At 55.3% G+C, this 13,052-nt stretch overlaps 1 protein-coding gene across 1 annotated transcript in view; it reads left to right on the top strand.

The window, feature by feature from the left end:
* The window catches only part of LOC114668883 (metabotropic glutamate receptor 3-like), a 74,859-nt gene extending 62,069 nt beyond the window's left edge, over window positions 1-12,790 (top strand). Inside the window, exons 4-7 of the mRNA XM_028824893.2 lie at window positions 4,920-5,751; window positions 7,426-8,489; window positions 12,315-12,492; window positions 12,650-12,790. Coding sequence (XP_028680726.2) covers window positions 4,920-5,751; window positions 7,426-8,489; window positions 12,315-12,492; window positions 12,650-12,723 — 2,148 coding nt within the window. The 3' untranslated portion in view covers window positions 12,724-12,790. The remainder of the gene's footprint in view (window positions 1-4,919; window positions 5,752-7,425; window positions 8,490-12,314; window positions 12,493-12,649) is intronic.
* The last annotated feature ends 262 nt before the right edge of the window (window positions 12,791-13,052 follow it).

The raw sequence follows: 13,052 nt of genomic DNA, 5'->3' as shown, positions 1-13,052 counted from the left end.
CCACATTGCTCCATTGGCGACGCAGGAGGCCACCGCATCAGGCTGAATTCAGCGTCGTTTTCTAGGCCTTGACAAACGGTATGAAAGCACACCAGGCGCCAGTACGTGTTTGAGTTCAAACAGCGACCACTTTTAAGGGGAAACCCAGCCAGAGGGTCCAAATGTGGGCGTTCATTAATACTAAAAAAGTCGGAGGAATGCAGTGCAGGTCCTGCCCTCGGTATGCTCTGGAGCGCCCTCTGTCTGCAGCGCCTGCCTGTTCTCGTAATAAAATCAGGGCATCCCGCTAGTGCCCAGGCCTGTTGTACAGTAGGCAGGGTGCCGCACCGTCACAGGGCCCACTCTCCTACACTTACACAGACCTACGAGGTAAGGAAGGAAAATACACAGGGACCTGGGAAGAATATGCAGACTCCACACAGATGATGATGACAAGGATGTGACCCCACGGCACTAACTGCTGTGCCAATCTGCTTACTCTTCTTTCTTTAAATGCTGACTCGTGTCTGGTCGTTAAAAATGCTTTTTTGCATTTTTAGCTATTTATAAATTCCTGCAGAATCCAAGGTCACAGGACAGTATGAAAATAGCAGAGCACCGGATGATCTCCCGAGCGCTGGCACATCTATGATATCTTCATTTGAGAGTGGCGAGGAAATGAAGAAATCAAAGAAAAAAGGATAAACAGAGCAGCGGCGTGCCGAGATTTAATTACTGCTGATAATAAGCCCACCCTGGCCAGCCCTCCAGGCGTCCTCACACACGTATAATCCTCTCCTCATCTGCACGCTCATTTTTAATTAAAATCCCAATTCCATTATTAATGATAGGGCTCTGCTGAAAATCACGTGATGCGTTTTGAATGCTGCAAGGGCAATGGCAGGCCCCTTGGAGTGCGAGACGGTCCCTGTGGTCAGGTAGGTGGCCATCGTCATGACAGATATCCATGAACAGGCGCTATATGTCATTAAGGCTGTAAATGGCACGCAAGGCAGAATTCAAGTTCAGAGCCTGGACCTGGGTTCAAATTTTGGAGCACTTTCGCTTTGTTTCTTCTGATGCCCTGTTGGTTTAACAGCTCAGGGCACATTGGCACCTCATCCATGGTTGCTTCATTCGTCATGCCAAGTGCTTCTAAGGGCAACTTACAGAAAACAGACTCCTGAAAAAGGGCCTTAAAAGTAGGATGCTGTCTTGAGAGCTCCTTCTTCATCTTCTGTTCACTTGCTACTGAGGGACCACTCCAAATGCCTGGTTGGACACTTGGCCAGCCACTGGACTCCTCGAGGCCTCCTAAATGGCATGGAGCCTGCTGCCCGTGGTGGACTGGCCCTCTGCTTCCTTACTCTAAAATGGATGCACTCTGGCAATTTAGGAAATGGGGTCAGGAACAGATGGATGAATCACTGCTTGAGTCACTTAACCTCCATCAAACCGCTTTAATCGTCCAACTGAGTCATGAAGAGCCGCATGTGCCAATGTCACAGGTCTCCTTGGTGCTAATACATCCAGACAGAGGGTACCCTGATGTACACACTTGTTTGGGATGTGAAGGAAGAGTCGGGCACGCAGAGAGAACCTCGTGTGGACATGATGGAGGTCCACAAAGATGTTGACCATGCTGCTGTAGCTGTGCCAGCTTGAATGTCTTCAGTCCAGTTCATGCATGTCTCTTCTTTGTACCCATAGTGGGTCAACTGTTTCCACACTAGTGTGTTAAGTGGTGCTCTGATGGCCCACTTTTTCCAAAGGGGCAGCACCCAAATAAGATCCACCAGGTGTGTACGCCGCTAGCTTCTGCTCAGCTGTGCCAGTCTCCATGGTGAGGGTGCTCAGGTCTTAATAATGGCCTTTATTTCACATTTCTCTCTCAGCAGTTTGTTTTCCGAGGACACACACACTTTGGCGTCATTTAGCATTCCTTGGCCCGTTTGATGAAAGTGACGCTCTTAACGGCTGACAGGACAGGTTGTAACGATCCAGTGAAATGAGTTCTGTGATATCACGTAGGTCGGATATGAAGACTGGCGTCTCAAGGGCACATGCCAAGCGGGCCTAATTAGAGTGGATCAAGGAAGATGTGTAAATGCCAAGGAAAAGCGCAGGAGATCAGAGATGGAAAAGGAGGAACTGAATGGAGAAACAGGGAGCACACAGACCTCAAGACTTGGCATGGCAGAGAGAGGAGCTGGGCATCGGTGCCATTGATGGATAGGGCAAGAGTGCACCACAGACCTAGTTGCGCTGGACTACTCGGGCACGGCTCGACGTCTTTTCTGTCATTTTGAATTTGTGTGGAGTCCCAGTCCTACTCTTCCCGGTCATGCCCTGTGTCCTTGGAGTGGGAGAGCCCACCATTGCCTCACACCCTTAAATAGACACTGTAGGGATCACATAGGCCATCCAGTCCTCTAGTTTCTCTCTGCTCCTCAAGTCACCATGCATGACAGGGTCCCCCAACCCCACTGGAACGCAGTCAAGTTCACCCACTATCTGTAGGGGGTCTTCGGCTGGCCCGTCCTCTCCCCTGCTACTCCAGCTATCCCATCCTAAAGGCTCCCCTAATTGCGTGAAGGGACCTTAGCTTAGTCTTCAGAGGGGCCGTGGGGGTCACTCCTTTTCTGTGTAATGTCATCGTAAACCGCGTCTCAGTAATTTATGGAGGGACAATGCAAATCAAACGGGTGCCGTTACTAAAATGAAACAAACTGCGGGAGAAAGTGCAGAACTACAGAAGCAAATTGAGGTGCCCACAGGCTTCTGGGCTGACCGCTGTGGACCTTGAGCCGGCCAACCACAGTACCACCATCACTCTGTCATCGCATGCCTTTCTATGTGGCCATCTAATATTTCTGGCACCGAGTGACAGTGGCGGAGGCTCCACTGGTGACATTGTGCTTGTGTGTTCCTGCAGTGTCAGAGGTTGGCTCTCTGGGAATGGAAGTGGGCACTCCGAGACCGCCGTGTCCTGAAGGGGCTTTTCTAATCCGTAGCACTAAGTTAAAGCTGGTGGGCCGCCTGCCCTCCCCTTTACCAGAAGTTGACATGTCGTCCAAGGATTTCGAGTCCCAACTTCTTGCTTCCTTTTCACAGGTGCCTCCAGTTAAGAGTGATGGAGACCGAGTCCCCCCTCTGTGTCCCCTGAGTGTACAAACATCTATAAGCTTGAACCTTGCATGCACGCTGCTGTCATTTTTCTTCATCTTTATTTGGCTGTTTGGTCATCCCCACCATCCCCAAATCTCAGACAGCTGGCACCTGGGACCTCCAGATGAATTCTGTCCTCGCCAAAAAGGTCTAACTAAGCCCGGTAATCCTCCCCATTCTGTAGTGCAGACGAGATGTGAGTCGCTCACAGAACTACGTGCAGTCGTTGTCAAGTGTCGGGGTCACGTAGTGGATGTGCCATAGCAGCTGTGCCTCACTCGGTGGCATGCACTGGCCAAGTGCCCCTTGTGATGGGCAAGCCAGCAACCTTTGGGTTAGTGACACTCAAAGAAGATGCTCGCATCTTGGAGGGCAACAGGAGGACCTTGTGAGCTGTGCGTGGTGTGCGTTTGTGTAAGTGACATCCGGCCGTCACTCGCCAGCTGTAAGCCTCACGAGACACAAAAGAGGACTTGGCTTGGGGTCTCATGTTAGCGGTGCGACTGCAGAAGGCGTCTACAGGGTCGAGCAGACGTTCAATGAGTACGAGTCGGTGAGCCTGACGGGCTCCTCAAACCGCTCCACGTGTTCCACTGCGCTGCATGCAGGTCGTCTTCATGGGACAGCTTTGTCACCCTAGACCTCCGAGGGCCTCCCACTAAAGTCCTGTGGCTTTGGACTGAGATGTGTGTTTGCCAAGTTTACCAGTCCTGTTTGCCTAATTTTCAAAAATGGCACTGAGACCCCCAAGGCCCAGCTGTGGCATTGCTGGGGCCCGTGAGTGTCTCACCCTTGGGCAGGACAGGATCTGAGCCAGTGGAGCCGTTCGGAGCTCTGCCTCCAGCGTCACCCCTTGATGGTCTGGTTTGAGGCCCCCATTAGTGAGCCCGTGACCAGCGTGCACCTGTGAGGTTCCCTGGCTGCTTGTTCTTGAATTCGACTGCAGCTGCCATTTGTCAGCGCTCATTTGCAGATGCGTTCACATCTCCTTTCATCTGTTGGTTGATGTGGCTGCACATGGAGTAGGAAGTTCTGCCATTGTGAGGGCCAGGTGTCTGCTGTCCACTTCAGTCCTCCTTGTGGTGGTGGTCCCAGGTGTGTGTGTGTGTGGCAAACTGCTGACTTGTCCCCTCGTTTCCTTCACCTGTGAGCTCCGTGATTACCTGTGCAGACCATCATGCTGGCAGTCTGGAGGTGGGCAGCGTAAGGGGCCATCGTCTCAGTAAACGCTCGACGTGTTTGTGCCATCGCCGATATCTCGTCATCACAGTGTGCAGGTGCCACCCACCAGTCACGTCTTTCGTAGCTAATGGTGTGTCAGGTGTGTGGTGGACTGTAGCGATTAGCGCATTGTATAGCGCCCGTCATGACGAGCCTTTGCCACGCTGGTATACAACGAGCACAAGTCTCTCCTGCAGGGGCCATCACTTTTCTTTCGACCAGATGACGCCGACTGGTATTGTGGTCCTTGGCGGCTTTTCGTTTGAAGTCGTCTTGTGCCACCTTTTCATATTCCATTGGCGTACGACCTTCTTCATTTGAAAGTCGTAGCAAGTGTGACTAGCAGAGCAAATCGTCTGCGGTGTGCACCGTGAAGGGCAGCCTGGCCCTGTTGATGCGGGCAGCTGCCCACCTAGATACAGAAGCCAAGTGAAAAGACTGCCTTCCTGCCAGCCTGCCTGACATGGTGGGCTCCTCAGGTGCCCCTCTTGGCCCCGTCGCTCTTCTCCACGAATGACGATTTCCTGTTTTGTTGTTTTTTTGCTTCCTAGGTAGCCAACCTTCTACGGCTCTTCCAAATCCCTCAGATCAGCTATGCTTCCACCAGTGCCAAACTGAGCGACAAGACCCGCTACGACTACTTTGCCCGCACCGTGCCGCCCGATTCCTACCAGGCTAAGGCAATGGCGGAGATCCTACGCTTTTTCAACTGGACATACGTCTCGACAGTGGCCTCGGAGGGAGACTACGGGGAGACGGGCATCGAGGCTTTTGAACAGGAGGCCCGCGCACGCCAGATCTGCATTGCCACGTCTGCCAAGGTGGGCCACTCGATGAGCCATGAAGTCGTGATCAAATCGCTGCTGCAGAAGCCCAATGCCCAAGTTGTTATCCTTTTCACCCGTAGCGAAGATGCCCGAGAGCTGTTGGCAGCAGCCATGCGAATGAATGTGTCCTTCATCTGGGTGGCGAGCGATGGCTGGGGGGCCCAGGAGAGCGTGGTGAGAGGCAGCGAGCTGGTGGCCGACGGGGCGTTCACCATTGAACTGGCCTCCTACCCCATCAAGGAATTTGAGACCTACTTCACCAAACTCAACCCCTACAACAACACCCGCAATCCCTGGTTTCGGGAGTTCTGGGAACGCCGCTTCCAGTGCAGCCTTCAGGACCTGAGCTGTGGGCAGCAGTCGCTGAGGGACGAGGGCAGGTTTGAGCAGGAGTCCAAGATCATGTTTGTGGTCAACGCCATGTATGCCATGGCCCACGCGCTGCACAGGATGCGCCAGGCCTTCTGCCCCAACTCCACCAAGCTGTGTGACGCCATGAAGCCTGGCAACGGAAGAAGACTTTACAAGGACTTCATCCTCAAAACGAAATTTGATGGTAAGTCACCTCGCCAGCCAGCTGCTGGCGACGGGGTGGGCATACAGAGGCGTACTTGGACTACCGTTAGGGGGTCACTGGGAACCGGGGCAGATCTTCAAGTGGGCGAGTTTAGAGTCCTCAAGGTGCGGGATGGCAGAGTGGCCAGGGAGACCCACAGGTGGCACTGCCATGTTCTCACTGTGCTCCGCTCAGTCTGGGCACCATGTATTGGGGTTACCACTTTACAGAAGCTCAAGGAAATGATCCAGTAGAATGCCAAGACAGGTGAAGTGATGCCCAAAAACTACTAATGGGAAGGAACAAACCCCTGATGCCACCCGGGCCTTCAGCTACGTCTTTCTGGGGTACACTGCCAGGGTCTGCTGTTTTTGGACTCAATTCTGGGGTCACAAGCAGCCTTACAGTTGACAAAAGGGCCACTGAGCCGTGGTGCCTCCCGTCCGCGCTCCAGGGGTCCGTAGCTTCTTACTAGCGGAGGATCAGCCAACCTTGATACATCCTGGGATGGCTTCATTTTGTTGATGGTGCCCCTGTCCACGCCATTTGACTGGCACTGGAAACACCGCATCTGTGTGCCACGTTTGGCTCTGCCCTGACTCTAGAAGCCAGCAGAATGGCACCTTCTGCACAACCCTCCTCACCCTCAAGCACGCAGGTCAGCTGGGGCCTGAACTTCACGGGGTCCAATGAGGTCGGTTCAAAGGTCAGGCTGTGCCCACCCTGCCAGTGGCCCGCTGCTCTTATAACCTGTCTTGCTGGGATTAGTGACCCCTCCGATGGATGGCGGGGGCCTTGGAGGGTCTCGGCTGGGATCTTTTGTGCTTTGTATGATTTATGCCAGGACAGGCGGTGGGTTTGGTTTGTGTTTGTTGTACACAAAAGTGAAGAGCAAGTGGCACCGTGAGGCGTGTGGCAAGTCGTCTAACGCAGAACAGACTGCTGCCCATCAGAAGATGTCGCTACTGCCTGAGCCAACGTGCCCTTCATTTATAACCAGGCCAGTGACGAGGAGGACGAGTAGTCTGTGTTTGATGGGGTTTTTGGGTGCGGGCATTGCCATCTAGCAGAAACGTAAAAGTCAGAAGCAGACATTACGTCTTGCTCCTGCCAAGTGTCTTTGGACTGATGCGCAGAGATGGCACCTAGCGCCCACCACTGTGCCAGTTTGCCTGCTCTAAAGGCGAGCACTGTGAGGAGGCCTGTGCTGTTCTTTCCATCTGCTTCAATGGCATCGTGTACTGGTGCTCGGACAGCTCAGCACCATGACTTGGACGGGCAGTGCCACAAGCAGTAAAGCCACACGGTGGGCACCTTGGTGAGTGGACTCTTCAGTGCCCGTCGTTGTTGTTTTACATCAAGAACGAGAGTTTGTCTCGACGTGTCTCGCCTGCCATTTTCAAAATCGCTGAACTTAGAAGGTCCCATTAGGTGGACGGGGGTCCGGCGTCTTCTTGTTTGCTACACACGATTGGCCGAGCAGTCAGTGGGTTCCCGCAGCCTTATTGTGCCCGGGCCGGGACCCAGTATGAAGGCCGTGCGAGGTGGCACGCTGGCATTTGTCCAGGCCGCCTGGGTGCCCACACCCTTTCATTTGGTCTTGCCCACCTACATCTCTGCTCCCACCCACTCGTGGTCCTAAGCCTCTCCTCTTCCTCTCCTCTTCTTCTCCAGCTCCCTTCCGGCCTCCCGACACCGAACACACCGTGCTCTTCGACGACTACGGCGACAGCCTCGGTCTGTACAACATCTTCAACTTCCACCAGGAAGATGGCAAATACACCTACGAGAAGGTGGGCCACTGGGCACAAGGCCTGTCTCTCAACACCAGCCGCATCCCCTGGGCCAGGCACTCCATCCCCACCTCCCAGTGCAGCGACCCCTGTAGGAAGAACGAGGTGAAGAGCATGCAGCCCGGTGACGTCTGCTGCTGGATTTGCATTCAGTGCCAGCCTTACGAGTTTCTGTTGGATGAATTCACGTGCATGGACTGCGGGTTTGGCCGCTGGCCCAGCGAGAACCTCACCAGCTGTTACGACCTCCCCGAAGAGTACATCCACTGGGAAGACGCGTGGGCCGTGGGTCCCGTCTCCATCTCCTGCCTGGGCTTTATGTGCACGTTCTTTGTGATCGGGGTCTTCATGAAGAACAACGACACGCCCATCGTGAAGGCCTCCGGGCGAGAACTTTGCTACATCCTCCTCCTGGGCGTCCTCATGTGCTACAGCATGACCTTCATTTTCATCGCCAAGCCTTCGACGGTCGTGTGCACCCTGCGGCGCCTGGGCCTGGGCACCTCCTTTGCCGTGTGCTACTCGGCTCTATTGACTAAGACCAACCGCATCGCGAGGATCTTCAGTGGCGTCAAGGACGGCGCCCAAAGACCCAGGTTCATCAGCCCAACGTCCCAGGTGGTCATCTGCATGGCTCTGATCTCCTGCCAGCTTATCGTGGTCATCGTCTGGCTGCTGATCGAGACACCCGGCGTGCGGAAGGAGGTGGCGGCAGACAAGAGGGACATAGTCATCCTCAAGTGTAACAACAGGGACTCCAGTATGCTCATCTCGCTGACGTACAACGTGGTCCTCATCATCCTCTGCACCGTCTACGCCTTCAAGACCCGCAAGTGCCCTGAAAACTTCAACGAAGCCAAATTCATCGGCTTCACCATGTACACCACCTGCATCATCTGGCTGGCCTTCCAGCCCATCTTCTACGTCACGTCAAGTGACTACCGGGTGAGTAACCTCTCGGGCTGGCGCTGCCCGCTTTGAGAACGACGGCAAGGGCTACAGTAAGCAAACTGGACAGAAGGTGGCAGCAGGTGACCAACAGCGTGTCCTTTCATGGCGGTGGTGGCCTGCAGTGAGGATTATGACTCTTGGGACGTCACGTCCTCCTCCTTTGTGCCACTGTGGAGGGCGGCATTAGGGTGAGGGAGGCGGCCATGCAGAAAGGAGGCTCTCCTAGGGCTGTTGTAGAACAGTGGGCGTGGCTTGTGCCCACTGCTGCCAGGACTGGCTCTGGCTAAGGACAAACGAGCAGAAAGGCGTCTAACTTCTGCAGCGCACGTCTGCCCGCACGTCACTAAGGCTTTGGCGTTATGTGTCTAAAACTGAGCTGAAGCCCTTCGGAGCGGGCGCGCTGGCACCACAGTCACGCCATCCCACACTGCCACTCTTTGTGTACTTAGTAGGCTAACGGCAATGCCAGCTCGTGCCCAGTTCTTTTGTCTTAACTGTTGGTGGTGACCTTCTGCCTCTCGAGCAGACATTGAGCCCACTTGGCTACACAGACGACCCGAGGGGCTGAAGGGGCCATCTGTTGGCCCTGGGCAACGCCCACTGGGGCACATGTGCAGTTTAAATCTGGGTGGCGTCTGCCCCAAGCCTGGTCAGCGATTCTGTGGTGCCCGTCCCATGGAGAAGGTCTGTGGATCACAAATGTGAGACCTGTGGGCCCCTCTGTGTGAAGAGAAGGTGACGATGGTGGAAGGGACACAGGAAAGCGCACAGGACGTCACGGTCGGTCCTGCTCATGCTCCGGGTGCCAGCGGGGGTGCAGGGCAGTGTGGTGTTCAGCTGGTAACGGGCGCTGCCACATGGCGTCTTCAGGGCCGTCAGGTCCCCCGTTGCATTGCGCTTCTTGGACTTTGGCCTTCCTGGACTCCATTTTGACAACATCTCTGGGAGGGAGGGAGAGACCAGGACCCCTCGCCAGCCTGAGGTGGGGGTCCCCCGGTGCTCCCTGAGCTGAGTGACCCCCAGCCTGCTCGTGGAGCAGCCGACGCCTTCACCATCTGATTAGCTAAACCCTCACCACGACAACAGGCCCGGGTGGGTACAAAGAAAGGGTCTGCAGCCACAGGGTTAGGGGGCATACGCAAGGTCGCATTGGCAGGCAGATGTGGGTGGAATGCCAGTTGGTCTCAGGGGAAGCTTAGTCATGCCAGGTTGATGAGGAGTCAGAATGATCCCTCCATGGGGGCACAGACAGCCAAGTGCCCAGAGTGACAGGTGCCAGGGTCGCAATCCTCCACGTTGCTGGTGGTCCTGGATGTCCTTTACGTTCTAGTGGGGTCTTCACTCTAAAGACCAGTGTGGCCCGGGCGGGTGGTTTGCCTGTGCGCTTCCGTGTCGATGAAGGTGGTCTACTGCCGGTTTGGGGGTCTCCAGTCCTGTAACACGCTGTGCCAGCATGAAGACCCCCGACTGGAATCTGATGCTGAGCCAAGTGGCAAGGTTGCCCCCTCGTGGCCATCAAGCAGAGCACAACGGGCTTCACAAAAGGCAGGTCCCCCGTGAGAGAGGCGCTAGATAAGATGGGCACCTCCTCGGCTGAGACTGGCGTAGCTCAAGATGCCCGCCGGGTGCCCCTCGACTGCCCACCTCCATATTTTATTAAAGGCTCAGACGGGGGGCTCACAGGCTGCTGACTCATTCAGACGGGGGCTGAGGTGTTGATTCCTTTTATTATTTTTTGTTCTTTTTAATAATCGTGTCGCTCCCCCCCCAGACCCCCCCAGACTTTATTCGCGGGGGTGGACGACGGACCCTCGCGGCGCGCGCCGTTTCATTAAAAGGGGATTTAGAGGACAGCCGTGGGATTTCATTAAAGCCTCCGTCTGCCGATCGGCAGGAATCCCGCACGTCGTCGGGACTAAACTGGCACGGGGGGCACTAAACTGGGCACCTGCTGGCCATTCCCACAGTCCCACTTCACCAAGGACGTGGGCGAAGAACGCGGCTGGCAAACCACTGGGGTTTGTTGCCATTCAAGTGGTCCTGGTAGACGTCATGATGGTGAGATGCCAGGAGCCGTGTGGTTAGGGTTGGCATTGGGCCTGAAGAGGGACAAGTGGGGTCTTCAGAGGAGGGTCACCCGCCTGCAGGGCCCAAAGTTATGAGGGTGTGGTGGGCCACTGAGACAAATGCCAGGCTCTGACAGCCCCTCTTGGGGTCACATTAGACTGGCCTCTGCCGTGAGTCCGGTGCCATCACCTGACTCGTTGGCGCCATTCTGAATCTAATTAGGGCTGAGGACGGTGTGTTTAAAACCACCGGCCCTTCCTGCCTACCGTCGTTAACGATATTCAGCACCGCGAGGGGACTGGGATGTGCTGTGACGTCGCTCATTCAGGTAACTCCCACCTGCTGTATAATAACAGGCAGGCTGCTGCCCATTGGCTACGGACACGTCTTTTGCTTTTTCAAATGTCAGTGATCGTTGCCGGGTTGGAGATCAAACAAGAGCCGCCAAATTAAAAGGAGACCCTCAATGGAGAGGCGGGAGAACAGCCGACCATGAACCCGGCCTGATCACGTGCGATCCCATCCGAACAGAGCTCCACGGCAGGGCGCTAAGGGAGTGCCGCTTTAGAGTCCCGACGACCCGCGTTACCCCCGATACATCCAGAGTGCCCCACCCTCAAAACAAAAATATGTTTATACAAATATCGAATGATGGGCTTGTGAGAAGGGACCCCGTCGTGGAGAAGCGGTAGAACCGGCGATAACAAGCCGCGGGCGAGCAAATGATTATTTGTGTATTTTTTTCGTAATACTGAATTACAAACAAAGGGTTCTGCTACGATACTAAAGCCGAGCCGCTTTGGTGAAGCGGTAGAAGTGGCGCTCGGGAAACAGAGGGTTCCTTGTTCGATCCCTGATCTGTCGGGAAGCCAACCCACGAGGGTTTATGTTAGTTTTATGTGAGAAGGCTTTACTAATAGCGAATGCCGACCCTATGCTATAGGGCATCCGCGGTGGGAGAGCGGCAAGGCAGACGACCCCGAACACCGGCGACCCGAGATCGATCCCCACAGCATCCAACCCAACTGAGACTGTCATTTATACGTAGCTTTTCGTGAGGCAGCATTACAAATATCAAGTCGAACCCCTGCCCTTAAGGGGACCCGTCGTGGGTGAGCAGCAAGGTCGGCGACCCCGAACCAGAGCGTCCCGAGATCGATTCCCCGGTGAGGCGATTCCATAGCTCCCATCCTAGGGCGGCGTTGGGGAGGCCCGAGATCGCACTGCAGTAGTAGATAGCACGATGGGAATGATCTTACTAAATAACTAACTTTACACTTTTACACAAAAGGGCGATTCCACAGCTCCCACCCCAAGGCGGCGGCGAGGTGCGCCCGAGGGGGGCGGCACCCAGCGGGAATCAATCCCGGGCCTCTGGGGTGGGAGCTCCCCTCGGGTGCACCCCGACGCCGCCTTGGGGTAGTAGCTATGGAATCGCCTCACCGGGGAATCGATCTCGGGCCGCTGGGGTTCGGGGTCGCCGGCCCTACCGCTCACCCATGGCGGGTCCCCTTAAGGCCTGGGGCTCGACTTGATATTTGTAATGCTGCCTCGTGAAAAGCTAAGTATAAATGACAGTCTTATTTGGGGTGGGGCAGCTCAAGTGTTGCGGCCGTTTGTGGCACCCCTGGCATTGAGTGAACAGGACAGCCAGGTGTGGCAGAGCCGTGGCTGGTGCAGACTTGGCAGGGGACCCGGACCTCCCACTGCCGAGGTGTGTCGTTCACCCCCCTACCCCCTCTGTGTCCGCAGGTGCAGACGACCACCATGTGCATCTCCGTCAGCTTGAGCGGCTCCGTCGTGCTGGGCTGCCTCTTCGCCCCCAAGACTCACATCATCCTCTTTCAGCCGCAGAAGAACGTGGCGAGTCACCGCGTGGCCACCAACCGCTTCAGCGTCACGGGCCCGGGGGGCTCCAGCTACTCCCATGGTGAGTCAAATGGCACAGACAGCCCTAAAGTTGGCATGGGTAAATCTGCCAGAGCTGGGAACAAGACTGGCACCTCCCACCTGGGCATGTGCCCAAAAGGGTTTGTAAGGAAAGCGGTGCCCACTTGTTTCTCACTTTGTCTTTTCTTGCCTTTCAGCTTCTGCCTCCAACTACGTGCCCACAGTGTGCAACGGGCGCGAGGTGGTCGACTCCACGACCTCGTCCTTGTAGAGCACCAGAGAGAGAGAGAGGTGCCCCCAGTGCGTGGGCATGACGGGCGTCCGTGTGGCTCCGTTCGCTGTTCTTCTTTCGCGTTAGTTGATGTGCCATCTCGAAGCGTTTCTGTTGTCGTTTGTGAGTTTCTGTAATTTATGTAAATAAAGGTGGCTTTTTTATCAAGACTGGCCTCCTCGTGTGCCAATGGCTGACCAGACAGGGCACGTCCTCAGCCCAAGGATGGCACCACTACCAGCAGTGCCCAGATGGAGGAGAACAACAGTCACGCCACTGCCAGCCAGATGCTTGCTCTGTGTGCCATCTGTAAGGCGCTATAGAACAAT

Source organism: Erpetoichthys calabaricus, chromosome 18 (genome assembly GCF_900747795.2).
Source record: "Erpetoichthys calabaricus chromosome 18, fErpCal1.3, whole genome shotgun sequence".
Taxonomy (NCBI): domain Eukaryota; kingdom Metazoa; phylum Chordata; class Cladistia; order Polypteriformes; family Polypteridae; genus Erpetoichthys; species Erpetoichthys calabaricus.
The sequence above is the reverse complement of the archived record's forward strand: the minus strand, read 5'-3'. Positions and strand labels throughout refer to the sequence as shown.